Source organism: Pteropus alecto, unplaced genomic scaffold (genome assembly GCF_000325575.1).
Source record: "Pteropus alecto unplaced genomic scaffold, ASM32557v1 scaffold42, whole genome shotgun sequence".
Lineage (NCBI taxonomy): Eukaryota > Metazoa > Chordata > Mammalia > Chiroptera > Pteropodidae > Pteropus > Pteropus alecto.
Genome location: NW_006434825.1, coordinates 13,222,286 through 13,238,668, shown reverse-complemented (window position 1 = coordinate 13,238,668; position 16,383 = coordinate 13,222,286). Strand labels below are relative to the sequence as shown.

Below are 16,383 nucleotides of genomic sequence, written 5' to 3'. Positions count from 1 at the left end.
TAAAAAAAAAAAAAAGTTGGAGGAGCAAAAATGGGTATATTCTTCCAAAGAGTAATCTGACAATGTGGCCAAAACCCATTCCTGGGTGAATGCCCTTAAACTCTGCAACTCTGCTTCTAGGATACACTCTAAGGCAATAATTACACATCAAAGATTTAGCTATAACTGCATCTGTCACAGTATGTTGTAGCATGTTACAGAAAAACTGGAAACAACCTATATTCCCTCAAATGGAGAATTAGTAAAATAAAAGATGTTATATCTATAATGGCTGTTCAAGTCATTTAAAAATATACTGTTCTTTCATTAAATCGAAAGTAACATCCATTCTCATCTGCATGCTTAAAATATTTTACAATAAAAAATAAATTTAAAAGCACATATCTTAAGATTATCAAACTTTGGTAAATGTGTGTTTATCTGTACGTGTATGTATATGTGGTCTCAGGCAAATTGTTTAAGGTTTCCTCATCTGCAAAATGAGGATAAAAATGGCTACCACTCAGTGTTTTAAAGACTCCGTGAAATAACCCACTCACAAAATGGAGCACTCCATCAGCCATAAGAAGAGATGAAATACTGCCATTTGCAACAACATGGATGGACCTCAAGATAATCATGCTAAGCCAAATAAGCCAGACAGAAAAAGTTGAAAACCACATGATATCACTCATATGTGGGATATAAACCTAAAAGCAACAAATGAACAGGACAAACAGAGACTCATGGACATGGACAATGGACTAGTGGTTACCAGAGGGTGGGGGAGAGGGGGAAGGAAAAAAAAAATAAAGTAAAAGAAGGCCACCTATTGCTAAAACGCATTGGTATACAAGCGAACATATAATTTTTATTTTTTTAACAGGAGTAGAAAGTATTGTTTTATAAATAAAATCAGACAAGAATTAACAATGACAACAACAAAAAACAGGGCACTCCATAAAACACTGGAAACATTTAACACATGTTAGATATTATTAATGGTCAGGAAAAAGTAGACACGAGGCGCATGAAAAGCATCAGTGGTTAATCTAGGTGTTTGTTTATTGTTGTACTTCTTACTTCTTCCATTTTTTTTTTCCAAAAAAATTTTAAGGGTTACTGAGAATGAAATTATGTATCTATCTAGTCATTCAACAAACACTTCTCACTCCATCTTCCAAGAAGCCAAGTACTATTCTAGGTGTTGGGGATACAAAGATGGACACAATAATCCCTGCCCTTGAGAAGTTCTCAAGAAAGTGTAATAAAAATGAAAATTCATAAATTATACATTAATATATACATATAGTAGAGTGAGAATATCTCATGGCCCAGTCCCAACAACAATAGAAAATAAGGCTTTCATCCTGAAATGATGCAGAGGAAGAGAAAAGCATGCACTATTTGTCATTACCTAAGCACATAATAATCCTTACAGAGTCAAAAACTAAACCATATTCTGCACAAAGGCACAGAGTCTCCTAGTATGATCCTTTAAAACGGTGCTACTCAAAGTATGGCCCACAGCCCAAACTGTTACTGTTCAGTGACCAGAAAGTACAGAAGTTTCTAAGCACTTAGAAGCCTCTGTACCAATGTGACATTAACACACCATCCAAATATAGGAACAGTAGATTCATCTCATTGAACACAGAACAAAAATAAGGATTCATAAAAAAATGATAAAAAAATAAAACAAAACGAAATAAAAAACAGCAGAAGAAAAAAGACTGGTTCTTTACAGATAGTTTGAAAAGCACCGTTTTAAAACTCCTTGGGTAAGTATCTTTGGCTAGGACCAAAATTGAATTTGGAATGAAAATCAATGGCAGAAGCTAGTTTATAACTTAGCATGGAAGTTCCAAATTCCAACATCTCTTAAAGGATCTCTACAAACAAAATATCAAAGAACTCTGACAAGGTTGTCATAAAGGATAGTGTCTTAAGGACCACCTAGAGAAAAGGGTCTCTGGATCTCTATAACTGCGCATGGGGGTAGGGAAAATGGCAAATCCCAAAGATCTAGAAAACATCCCTCCTGAATTAATTCTACTCTGAGGCAGGAAATGGACAGGGCGGCCAATGACTGCAGGAGAAAAAGGATGGTGTGAAATGGCAACGCTGAGGTAAGTCGGCAGTCCAAACACAACGGCCGCCCTTATGTAAGAAACCACAGCAGAGCGCGGGCTGCCAGAGTGAAATAATGTGCCTCTGTGTGCTAGGGACTGAGTGAGCTACAGAGCCTGGGACGCGCTTGGAGTTTATCTAAGCCATGTACACAGGGTCTGTTAATGAGCATTCGGTCCCCCAAGTGGGCTTGGTGCTGATAAAAACCAGATGCAGGGCCAGCTGATCAAAGTGGCCTCATTCCCCATTGCCGGCTGCCTGGACCACTATCTCGCCATGTCTCCTGAGCCTTCCTGGCACTCCCTCCTTTAATGGACATTCACAAGCTGAAAACACCACACCCTTCCAGTTGGCTTCTCCCATGCTAATTAAGTTTAAAGGTACAGAAAGCAGGAGGGTTTGGAGACAAGGACAAAAGTAATGAGGGGTGTTCTATTAGGACTTAGCAGCCCAGCTTTCGGTAGGCTTTAGTCCTTAAAACATACGGACATGTGTAACCTCTTTATGAGCAGTCTCAACTGCTGCAAGTTTCAGAAAGGCAGTGCAGCAACTGGAAAAGTAAGTCCGAGGGATTGCCAAGTGAATCGATTGCTCACTAAGAGACTTAAGAAGTTGAGAAGATGAAGGTGGAAGAGAAAAAGTCAGCTGGATGCCCTGAAAAAAATATCTAGCATGGCTCAGAAATGCCTTAGCAAAGAGGAGACATGCTCCATGGTATCTCGCAGTGTATGAGGACCCCTAGTGAGCAGGGAAGAACATCCTGATCCCGTCAGAGATGCATATTCAAACCCAAAGCCAGTCAACCCAGTGAATGTTGCCTTAAGCTCTTGCTCTTGGTAAGAAAATGCAATATACCTGTCATAGTTGCTCTTTATTTGAGGTATCAAGGAAGCAGAAAACATTCATCCAGGTGGAGAAAAAAAGGATGGCATTTAAATTTATTCTTTACAAATATGTCTTAGGAGCCTACTTTGTGCCAGGCTCTCTGCCATCTTGGTGTTTATAGCCCAGAAGGGCAGAGAGACATGAAACAAGCAATTACACATGTGAGCAGAGTTACAGTACACAGAGCGATCTGACTTTGTCTACCACGGATCAAGGAAGGATTTCCAGAGGAAGTCCTAAACTAAGCCGAGACTTGAAGATGGTTAGGAATTAATGGACAAAGTGCTGAGAAAGGTTTCAGAAACAGCAACCAGAACGGTGGAAGGTCCCAAGTCCAGAAAATGAGTGGTACATTTGTCCAACTGAAATAAATTATTATGGCTAGGGCTTGGACAGCAAAAGCAGGGAGTGCCTTTGATGAAAGGCTTGAGGGGTATGTGGGGTCCTATCATGCAGGGCTTTCAGGCCTTATCAAGAATTTGAGAATTTATCCCTAAAGATACTAGGAAGCCACTGCAGTATTCTAAGTGGTGAAATGTCAGGCTCGGAATTTTATTTTAATTTATTTATTTTTAAAAATTTTTTTATTATTTTCTATGCCTACAGCGCCTGGTCTTCCTAAGTGGTCTCCCATCCAAGTACTAACCAGGCCTGACCCTGCTTAGCTTCCGAAATCAGACATTGGGCTTGTTCAGGGTAGTATGGCCATAGACCATGGACCATGGCTCCACTAGGGTGCAAATCCAGGACTTTCTGCGTGTAAAGCAGACGTGCTAACCACTACACTATGGAACCACGTCCTCAGAATTTTATTTTAAAAGGTTAAAATTGGTCCCCCGACTCCTAAAACCATGATATCAGGAATAAAGGAATAACCCATGTCTGGATCTCCTAAACTTGTAAATAATCTGGGGCGGGGACGCTAGGTCTATGAATTGCCTAAGTCACCATACAACATGTGCCCTTTCTGAGATACCACCACAGAGCAGTAAACTGAAAGCCTCCACATTCACCGCCATACACTCAGCCGTGCTGGTGGCAATCTCCAGCTAAGCAGCCAATGATCTCCAGGCCTCCCTGATGTCTTAGGTATGGGCGTCTTAAGATGGAAAACTGAGTCCCAGTGCACTTCTCTGGCATTGGGAAAGTGGGCAGCAGCCTCCCCAGAGCCACGTACAGGCCTCCTCATGTCGTAAATGCTCTAAGGAAAAGACATTGTCCAAACTCTACCTTGGAAAAGTGTTTCGGCCTGTGGCGGGGTGGGGGCGGAGAATCAACTTCCCTGGGCCACTCCATCCGCCAGACTTAGAATAAAGAACGTTTTCAGAGCCCTGAGTTTTCCAGCTGCCTGGAAACAGGAAGAGCCCAATCCCGGGGAACAGTAACCCACACACACGCCCTACATAAAGACACGTTGAGCCATTAGCCCTAATTGCCTGTGACTGACACAAGAGTGAAGCTGGCCTTCCAGGCATTTGCTCAGCGGAAAGAAAACAAACAGCTCACAGGGGACAGAGGCAGCCATTTTTTTTCCTTTCTGCCAGAATGATCCTGCTCTGCTCCCCCCAAATTATATACAGATTTGAAATTATAAACCAAAGGTCTTTCGAGTATTCCTTACCACATACTAAAGAGACAAGAAATCTCTGTAGGTACCAGTTAGACACAGTAACTGGTTAATCAATTGGTTAAATTAACCATTTTACAAAATCAAAAACTTTGCAAAACACTTTTCAGAGCCACTTCTCAATACTCTCAATTCTCTATAGATGTAAGGTATTAAGAACTATTTGCAATACTTATCATATCTTCATCACACTTTATTTGACGGTGACTGTGGCGATAATGGACACTGGTTTCTTCAGTTCCAAACTGATAACCAAGAAGGACAGCAGGACCACAATGGGACTGGCTCCTGACTATGAACAGCAGTTCTAAGATAAGGCTTCATTTCCCACTTCAGAACCATTCTCTTCCTTTATGGTTCCCTCACAAACACTTCAAAAATATCATTCACCAGTTGTAATGCGCACCATCGGGTGAGTGCCTCACATACACTATCTAATCTGAGTCCCTTAACTTCCTGGGGAGATATGCATGATTATTACCTCCAAACTCTACCTTGGAAAAGTGTTTCGGCCTGTGGTGGGGTGGGAGCTTACTGTCCCTGTGGCTTAGTGGGACAGTAAGCCACTCAGGTAAGGTCAAATAGGCTCACGTGGGGATTTAAACCCATGCTCTTAATCTCCACTCCCTATGTGGCCGAACTTGAAATTCTTTTTGGCTTACTGGGGCCATCTTCTTATCATCCAAGGTCTTTACCACCAGATTTAATTCTGAACTAAAAGAAGGCAAGAAAACTAGTAGCCCATGTTTATATGAGCCCTATTAAAGGAATAACATTCAGAGCCTAAAGTCTTCCATAGGCCATTAAGATAGAATTCAAGAGAGAAAAGCTGTTTTCTAGGTAAGATCTAGGCAAACACCCTCCAATGATTTCAGAAGGTAAAATGAGCTCCTTGTTCCATAAAGGCTGTACTCTTTGAGTCAAGCTGTTCATTTCAAGTCATGGTATAAGGTAGCATTGATTCTGCCCTAGATAATTTAGATTCTTTTTAAGATTTATGTAGAACAAGCGGTTCTTCCTCTCTCCCTTATTCCTAAGCATAGCAGCCTCCCAGAGACTCCAAGCCACTAGGTAGTAAATAACCATGTTGTTTCTGCCCTGGTGAAGGCGCCTCAGTCTTTGGAGGGGTGAAAAGCACTGTTGTGGGACAGAAGGCTACTTACCCAGCAGGCAGAGCATCAGGGGCCTGGGCAGCCACCGGGAGCTGCTGTGTGCCTGAAGTGCTGGGCTGCTCTCCTTCAGCTGGCGTGGCTGGAGCAGGGAGAGATGTTGTGTTGGGGTTCAGGGTAACAGTCGATGCTGCCACAGGTGGGGATGTCACACCAACAACAGAGGTTTCTTCGGGATCAGGGACTGTAACAGGTTCGTCATTCACTGAAAACACAGAATTCATATTTTAGAGATCGACTAAGCCTTATGTTCACATTCACTAGGTTTTTCTTTTAATGTGATAACACAATACCTACAATGTGACTGTGCATGTATCCAATGACAGCAAAAAGTTTTACAGAATATAACTTTTGGAAATTACAGCAAGTCAGTAAATGGCCTGCTGTAAGAAAACTGGGAGATGGATCTGGAATAAATAGATTATTAAATAAATAGTATCTCTCCTATAGAAATTTATTAAATTTTCCTAATATACAAGTTTATAGAGTCATATACTTTTCTTTAAACTTGTCATTTGTCTGCTAGGTACAAATAGCACCTTCCTTCAAATAAGCTCCACACATACTAAGAGAAAACTTCCAATAATGTGCTTGTTCTTTTAAGGACTCATGCCCAAAGCAGGGAGTAAGGATTAATAAATACTCTAGATGAAAAGGATGGGGCACCAAAGATAAGGGACTTATCTCCGAGGTAACAATAGACAGAGAAACAGAAATGAAATAAGCTGGTTCTCAAGTTTCCTTATTTCTCCATATCTTCATTTCTTTGATGCTAATACATGTTCACAAGGACCCTGAGGCGCTACAATATCCTCTTACTCAAAAAGGATCAAAGTTTCAAAGGTTTTGATTCATATATAGAAAATTCTTTGAAAATGGATAAGGCAAATGTAGAGAATTTTCTACATATGTGATTCCATCTGTGTACATTTATACTAGAATTTCACAGGAAAATGCCTTAGTTGTCCATTTCGCCTCATCTTCCTAAATCAGAAATTCTTTTTGCAGTTTCCCTAACAAATGGCTACCCAGATTCTTCTTGAACATTTCTTCCGACAGGGAGCTCACTACAGACTCATTCCATTGTTGAACAGATGTACCTGCCAGAAAGTTTTTTCTTATGTTAAGGTGATTCCACTAGCTGGTCTTAGTCTTTATCCCTTAGCAATACAATATCAGTATCTGGTCATTCTGTTTCTCATTCACCTCCCCTTTTCCAGTAAAAAGGCCTACTATTTCTTCAATGTTTCTGCCCACTTATAGATCTTTTTTTCTACTGCCTCTCCTAAATAATGCTATCAGGAACTGAACATAATAAATCAGATACCATCACACCAGCAGAGTCAGATTTCCAATATAAATGATATTAACATTTACAGGACACCAGTATGTGCCAGCAAAGTGCAAAGGCATTTTGAATTCTCTCATTTAAGCCTCACACACAACCCCATGAGTTAGGTACAATTAATATCTCCCCCATTTAAAGCTGAGGAAACTAAGGCCTGAAGAGATTAAATAACCTGCCAAGGTCATCGGGCACCTAATTCACACCCCTGCTTGCTGTCTGCCTCCAGAGCCTGAATAACTCGCTCACTACTCTCTACTTCTCTTTCTCTACATATCCTCTAATGCAACTCGAGATTATAATAACTCTGAGCCTATTGGCTAACATGAGACTGGTGATCCGCTGAAACTAAAATTTCTTCACTTGATGTGATGTCAAGCTTGACCCTAATAAATGGATAAGAGTCTAGAGATGACCTACGATTAATTTATTTGCTTCCTCTTCAGTATATGATATACTGTCTGGCACGTAGACTGAATTAGCTGTTAAACAAATGACTACCTCTTGTGCAACTGCTGTTTCCCCAAGAGAAATACAAGACTGTATATTTCTACTTCTATTCTATCTTAGTCAAATTAGTAAAACACCACAGATGGCAATTCTCTTTATGCAAATCTATAAATTTTACTCAATTCCAATAAAAAAAACCATTGTGACTTTTTTGAGAACTAAATAAATTCATTCTAAAATTTACAAAGGAAACTAAATACAGAAGAATTGCCATGAAATTCTAAAGATAAAGTGTTATGTGTATGTGTAAGAGAGGAGGTAGTTCTCTTAAGTATTAACATATTATAAAGCTACAACACTTAAAACAATGTGGCACTGATACATTAACAGGCAGATGTCGATTAAATAAATAAGTTCAGAAACAATTAAATACTCTGGAATTTAGTAAATGACAAAGGTGGCATTTGAAATTACTGCAGAAAAGAGAAGGTTATTTAATAACAGTGGTGTGACAACTGGGTAGTGTACTGAAAAAAAAACTGAGTTATATTCCTATCTCACTCCTTACATCAAAATAAATTGCAGATGGAGCAGGGATTCTGACAAAAAAAATGAAACAGAAGCAAATATTTTTATAATCTCAAAGTGGAAAGGACTTTTTGAAGTATTACATGAAATCTAGAAGTCATAGAAGATTGATGAATTCAACTGCATTAAAATTTTAAAAAATCTAAATGGCAAAAAAAAAAAAAAAATACCAGAAGCAAAATTAAAATCAAAAGAAAAACAACAAACTTGGAAAAATTATCAGCTCATATTACAGACCAATGGCTAATTTCTTTGATAGAAAAAGAAGCTCTACAAATCAGTAAGAAAAAGAACAAAAACACAGAAACACTTCAGTTAAGAAAATACAAATTATCCCTAAATAAATGAAAAGATGCTTAATCTCAATTCTGAGACAAGAAATGCAATTTAAGACTATAATAAAATACTATTTTTTCTCATATTGCAAGAGTAAAAATATTTAATCACACATTGATAATAGTATAAAGAAAATGCATTTCCACATACTGCTGGTAGGAATAGAAATTGCTAGAAGCTCTATGGAGCACAGTTGGGCCACATCAAAATTTTAAGTGCAATAAATGAAAGGTCAGAGGGAAGTGAATGTGGGTGCAATAAAGAGAAGTAGGGGGTAGATGAAATTTAAATTGCCATGAGTGAACAATAGCTGAAGCTGGGTGATGAGTTCATTATAATACTCTTTATACTTTTGTATATATTCAATGTTTGTGGCACAGATGGAGTTGTATACTACCATCAGGAGGCACATGACATCTGGTTGCCTCTTTTTTGCGATGTTAACAGCCACTGATGATTATTGCTTAAATCTATTAATTGGTTAGGGTTTGCAAAACAGTAAAATTCTAATTCTATCATGCCTATAAAGAAAAACTTTTCCTCACCAACTATTTGGCTATATTGGCTATCCATAAAAAAAAAAAAAAAAGGCAAGAGAAATGCTTGAGTCTTTCCTTTCATTTAACAGTTTTCAGAATAATGAGTTGATTTCCTCACATCCTCCAAAAATGAACAAAGAAATTCTGTTTTGTTTAAAAATCATTATGATAGGGAATAGAGTCAATAATATTGCAATAACTATGCATGGTATTACATGAGTACTAGATTTACTGAGATGATCACTTTGTAAGGTATATAAACATCTCATCACTGTGTTGTATACCTGAAACTAATATATTGTATGTCAACTGAAATTGAAAAATAAATTTTAAAAGATCATTATGTGGTCTCGAATTTAAATATATTTGAAATATTTCAATCTGCTGTGATTATTATTCTTATTGGTACTAAAATTGTCCTCATCTTTGGCTGCGGTTAGCAGGGAGAGCAAAGGAGCAAAGTTCTTCAAGTTCTAGAAAAATTTCTAAGATAATTATTAAGTGGGAAAGTATAAAACAGCATATATATTATGCTACCGTGTGTGTGTGTGTGTGTGTGTGTGTGTTTAAAGAATATATAGGCATATGCTTGTATAGACAAAAAATATCTTGGGAAGAATTATAAGAAACACAATGGTAACTGCCTCTGGGGACTGGATGCTGGAGGACTGAAACAGGAAGGAAACTTTTTTTACACGGTTTAAGCTTTTATACTGTTAAAGTGTTGATACCATATATGTACTACCTATTAAAAATAATAACTATGAAACGGTTGACCAGGAAAAGAACAAAACAGAGTCCTGTGAGATGCCAATGGAAAAGACACTATTTGGATGTGACTGTTCATGCAGCTGCAAATCTAGTAAGAAGGCTGCCCACCATGACTTGGACTTGTTCACAGACATATCTGAGAGCCTTTGATTCACCAGAGTAGCTCAACTGTTTAAGGAGTTTTATGCTACACCTCAAGTTCAGAGTTGGAAATAGAATATGAAAGCCAGATAGTCTAGCACTGACAAACTTTCTGTGTCCATGTTTATACTCTTCTGCTCTCAAAGAGTGTGTGTGTGTGTGTGTATATACAGATTCTTAGAACGTAAGCGCTTGAAAGAACCTCATAGGTAAATCCACCACATCACAGTTTATAGTCAGAAGAAACTAAAGTTCAGACAATTAAGTTACTGGATCACTGTCACCTGGTAAACCAGTGACAGAGCACCATACACAAACCATAATGTGACTTCAGGTAGAGAGAAAAACTGGATTATCAAAGACATAGACTTACTGTTTCATCAGGCCTTAGAGAGCTGCTGTATTTTGCATTTTAGCTCTATTCAAGATAGCCAATATTCCCTTAGTAACCCTAATTATTTGGTGTACACAACTTATGTTTCCCAAATGATGGTACCCTTCTTGAGAATGGGGTCAAATTCATTTCTTTCATTTTTCACCTTCCACTCTGTACCTCCAAGGTTCTTGCCTCCATCTCTCTGCTCAGCTCCGCCCTCCTCCCTCAAGGCCCACTCCACCACTTCAGTCCAGACTCATCCCCTTCGTGGAGCCCACAGCCCCTGTGACATCGGTTGATGGTGCCTTTGCAGCTTATTTTCCTGAAAGAAAGAGTATAGGGCAGAAGCCCTCTTTTATTCTTCTTTATAGTGTCTTCTTTACAGTGCTTAGCAAAATGGCTTTCGATAAATACTTGTTCAATAAACCTAATAATCTAACAAAAGACACCTGATCTAAAACCACCTCACATTTGGGTAACCCTACCACTTACAGAGCAGTTTCTTTTTAAAAATTTTTATTTTGGAATATTTTTAGATTAATATAAAATTTGCAAAGGTAGTACAAAACAGTATGCCCTTCACCCATTTTCCCATAACATTACTACCATACTTAATTAACCACAGCACATTTGTCAAAGCCAAAAGATTAACATCAGTACATTACTATTAACTAAACTCCAGAACGTTATTTGGATTTTGCCAGTTTTTCCACTAATGTCTTTTTACTATTCCAAGATCCAATCCAGGATCCTGGGTTGTCGTTAGCAAGTTAACTTTCATTAGCTCATTTATCTTCCCAATAGTCCCATGAAGAAGATATTATTATTCCCATTTTACTGAAGACAAAACTGAGGCTCACAGAGGTACATTCAGAGAGGTGCCATGCAGTCAGCAAATAGCAGAACCAATACTCAAACCCAGAACACCATGAAGTAGAAACAATGGAATGGGGTAGGGGAGAGGAGAAATGAAAATGCCTTAGATGGCTTTCTCGTATAGAAAGAAAAGTTGGGTACCAAGATGAGAAGATAAATGGGGTAAGTAGGTAAAATGGCAGTTGAGTGGCCTCTGGTTACTGCAACTGTATTTCACAAGGTTCCCTCTGTGTTGTTGGTTAAACATTCTAACTTCATGAATCAGATATTCATTCAGTAGTAAGTCTAATACACTAGTCACAGTTAGCCAAAAAAAAGATCAAGAATTGGAAATTCTTTTTCTTAATTCTAGACATGCCGCCAACTCACTGTGTGTTCCAAGATCTTTAGGTGTGTGTGATGTAGCACAGTCTTTTCAGCCCCCACACTCGGATAAGGAGGAGACTGCCAATAATGAAAGCTTTTTAAACTAAGAGCAGCTCATAACATAAAATCCACAGTAAAGCAGTCAATATGAAACACAAGCAATGTGATTCCAATGCAACTGATCGCTCAGCTCTTCAAGAGCAACCAACACTAGAACAAACCAAAAGAATTAGATGGAAAAAAGAAGGAAAACAAGAATGGAAAACACCATCCCATGTTACCTGATGGGAAAGTTCAGTCTTTCTCTGGCCAGTATACAGATTTATGCAATTTCCATTTGTATTCCACCATGCTTCTAAGAATTCAAAGTCTGAAATTTGTTTTGAAAATGTATAACTGTTAAAGAATATCCTGGTGAAAAAATAACAAGGCTGAACTAGCCCTTCCAGACATTAGAAAAACATACAACACGTCAATAATCAAAATCACATGATCCTAGTTCAAAACTGGAAATAAAATAAATGGAATGAAAAAAGAGTACAGAAATGAATTCTCACTGAATATAAGAATGTGTTAAGTGATAAACACTAAGCAAAACCACAATGAGAAAAGAAAACTAATTAATGTTCATAGGAAAATAGGACCCCTAAATAGAGAAAAATTAATTTAACATGACACTCATATTTATATATATATAGAAATAGATATACCTCTATAAATTCTAAGAGTTATTTTTTAACATATAAAAGATAAAACAGAATACAGTATTTATTCAGTTTATAGACAAGAGAGAATCTTTTCATTATTGAAGCAAAAGGTAAAGTTACAAACATTAAAAAATGCTCAGGCACAATTACTTTAAAAAAATTTTAACTCCTTTTCTACAAGAGCCACAAAAATCAGATAAAAGGCAAAACAATGACATAGGGGAAACTTAAAATCATAAATATAACATATAAAACTTGTACCTAATACTTCATACCCATTAGGATGGCTATTATGCAAAAAATGGGGAGGGTGGGGGAAACAAGTGTTGGCAAGGATGTGGAACAACTGGAACACTCATTCACTGCTGGTGGGAATGTAAAATGGTGAAGCTGCTCTGGAAAACAGTTTGAGGGCTCCTTAAAAAGTTAACATAGAATTACCATATGACTCATTAATTCTACTCTTAGGTATACAGCCAAAAGAACAGAAAGCATGGACTCAACCAGATACTTGTACATCCATGTCACAGCAGCATTGTTCACAATAGCCAGGAAGTAGACACAATCCAAATGTCTATCAACAAGTGAATGGATAAATAAAATGTGGTATACGCATACAATGGAATATTAGCCTTAAAAAGAAACGAAATTCTGATACATGCTATAATATGAATAAATATTAAAAACACTATGCTAAATGAAATAAGTCAAACACAAAAGGACAAAGTATTCCACTTATAATATGAGGCACCTAGAATAAGCAAATTCATAGAGACATAAAGTGGAATAGAGGTTACCAGGGGCTGGGGTGTGGGAGAAGAAGAGAATGTTATTGTTTAAAGAGTACAGAGTTTCAGTTTGGGATGGTGAAAATGTTCTGGAAATGAATAGTGATGTTGCACAACATTGTGAATGTACTTAATGCCACTGAATTACACACTTAAAAATGGTTTAAATGGTAAATTTTGTGTTACGTATATTTTATCACATTTTTTAAAGGGTGTACCTAGAGTATACAAATCTCTAAAATAAACTTCTATATCTCCAAAGGTCGAATCATCAAACACTATGGGGAAAAAAAAAATCACACAATAGAAACAATCAACTAATAAATGAAGAAATGCAAGGAGGTTAAACAACAAGGTGGCACTTAATATCTGTTAGCAAAATGGTAAGCCAGTATTTACAAGGTTTCAGGAATAAACCTTATATATTACTTGAGGAAAATTTTACATTGCCTTGGGATGTATGATTGCTTCAAATCTTCTGGAAGGCAATCTGATAATATACATTGGATCTCACTTCAAAAATTTATATCCTTTGACTCAAGAACTTCATTCAAGAAGAAACAAAGCTGTGGGCAAAATGTTTACATCAGGATTTTGTTTTACAATAGGGAAATAAATAAGAATTGAGGAATGGTTGAATGAATTATGGAGTATTAACTGTGAAATAGTAGGAGGCCACTGAAAAAAGTTAATCAAGAAGACCCCAGATACATAAAAGCCTATGTAAAAAAATAACAAAGTGAATAAACGAAAATCTACCCCATGCTGCATAATTATAACTGTATGAAATTATTCATAAAGATAAAAGCTACCAGTGATTGAGAGCTTACCATGCCCCAGGCACCATGCCAGGCACTCTACATGTTTTATGTAATTTATTCTTATAACAACCTTAGGAGATCTATATGTCTTGTCCTAATTTTATTAATGAGAAAACTAAAGCCCAGCAAGTCCCTGGGCCTTACACACATACCATACACAAGGGATCAGCATCCTACCGCGGTCAGTGTGACTCCAACCTATGTGCGTGGAAATCACATTTAAGAGAGGACTGAGAGATGTAATTGTTTCAGATAAAGTTTTCAATAAAAAATGAGAAAGTAAATCATTCCACACAAGTCTCAATGAAGTGCTATATCATTAGTCTATTTCTCGATTCCACCACTTCTAAAACTTAGAAATATTATATTTATACAGACAGGCTGCCATTCACTTTCATTTCATAAAAATGAATACCTTACAGTTGTGACAACACAAAAAACCACCTGGAACTCGGCTTCGTTTCTGTCCCAAATGTCTTTTTCATGCATAACTGCAAAGCACAGCCAAAAGGCTTGCTAAATAAATCCAGTATGTCTGTGGACACATTTCCTGAAGGCAAGGCTCACTACCACCACCATTTTGGAACTGGTCCTCACAGTTCTAAGAGCAGTGTACTGAAGGATGGAGATGTCCTCATTCATATCCTCAGATCCCCTTCTGCTCTTGCACTGCCAAAGAGGGGGACTTCTGTCTCCTCCCCCGAGGAAAGGTGAGATTTTTCTGTACCCCTTGGACAGACATTAAAGAGTCCACAAAGTCCAGGCTGGCTGCGAGGCAAAGGTGAGCTGTCATCACGGCAAAAAGGGGAAAGGAGAGAGATGAGACAGAGGCCAAGGCCTAGTATTTTAAAAGGCAGAAGTCCCTAAAATGCAATGACTGTCCTTCATAGATGGGTTCTGGGAATAGACTGGGCATTCAGAAACACCGCCATAAAACATTTCCAAGGCACTTTGGGGTTACGGATATTTGGCTTTCTGAAGACATGGCTGACACCTGCCTCATCTGCTGAAACATAATGTTCCTGGAGATAAGGACAATATACAGAAGTATCTGAAAATAAATGTAAGGGAAATACAGGTCTGTTTAAATGTCAATAAGAGTGACTCGAAGACCATCAGCATATAATGTCAATTTACCAATAGTTTTCGTAAGAAAGCGGAGGTGGCTGTATCACATTAAACAGTATCACAATAACATAGGCCCCTGGGGAACAAAGTGGCCCAAGTCTCCAGGAAATAACTGGTTCTAAAGAGCCAGTTTCTCTTCTCCATTTGCAAACGCTGGTCCTTCTCCACGAGGGACTTATTTTTTCTAATGGAAGTGTGTTTTCTGAAGCTCACAGAGCTGCATATGGTTTTCCATAACACAGTCCACAGCCACCATCTTGCTGTCCCCTTCGCACAGACAGGAACATTCACACTCTGACTAGATGGTTCCAGAACTGGGATACTGTGGTTGGCACGGGAGTACCAGGCAGGCTGAGACAGCACCTCCAGCTCATCCTAGTCCTCAAAGCTCAGAGCAAGCTAGTTAACTCAGTTCTTCAAGCAGGTCCCAAGATGCACAGTGAGCCCCCTGCAAGACACAGGCCCTCCACCCAGCAGTCCATCACAGGTAACAGTTTAATCAAGCACCGTAAGCTATCAGAGCAGCTCTACGGCCCTCATGTGGTGCTCTCAAAGGAAATGAAAGTCATTAGAAAGTAACTCAAATCAATTTCTCCTACTTGAGTTTGTCACATAGAGGTCTTTAACAATGTCATAACAATGCTTATGTGAAGAAGTGATGCTGCTCTGATCTCCTGCCCTTCATGCCACACCTCTGCTATCACAAGCCTCTACAAAATCAATTAAGATGTCATTTACCAATTTAAATACCTGCACTTCCCCCACCTACAGTTTATCAAAGCAATGTTCATGTCCCTTCCCAGCTGCTCCAAATTAAGACAAATTGCCAAAAACCAGCAGTCACTAAAGATTTGACATTTTACAAGATGCTTAGAAAAATGAACAGTTTTCTTTTTAATTCAATACTGACCTGATGAGACAGAAGAAAAGCATGACAACAAATGAATTGTTTTGAAATAGGTACTTCCCTTCCGACTTATGGGGAGCAGAGTCAAGTGTAGAGATATTCTATGTGAATGTGGAAGGGCTGTTCACTCAGATGGCACAAACACTCTAGCTGGAACAGCCACAGAATGCCCCCCAGTGTGGCTTTGCCCCCAGTCAATCCCAACCATGAACAGTGCTGCCATCTTCTCTAACCCAGCTCCCAGCAACAATACTCAGTTTTCTTTCTCCCTAAGTCTGATCATGTCCTTAAATTAAGGAAAGAAAAAAATGTATAAGTATGATTCGCCACCCACCCCCAATGAAATCCAATATTGATAAGAAATGAACAGAAAAGGCAATACTTTTTATTTCTGTGCAAAGGAATATTTTCGAAGAATCATATGGAGAATAGCCGTAGCTATACAATACGCCAA

General features: G+C 38.3%; 1 protein-coding gene and 1 pseudogene across 3 annotated transcripts in view; both read right to left on the bottom strand.

The window, feature by feature from the left end:
- WWP2 (WW domain containing E3 ubiquitin protein ligase 2) overlaps positions 1–16,383 on the bottom strand; it is a 123,016-nt gene that overhangs the window by 34,585 nt on the left and 72,048 nt on the right. For all 3 annotated transcript variants that reach the window (XM_006909817.3, XM_025045297.1, XM_015587777.2), the window contains one exon: positions 5,785–5,995. In XM_006909817.3, coding sequence (XP_006909879.1) covers positions 5,785–5,995 — 211 coding nt within the window. The remainder of the gene's footprint in view (positions 1–5,784; positions 5,996–16,383) is intronic.
- On the bottom strand, positions 3,592–3,707 carry LOC112478228 (annotated as a pseudogene).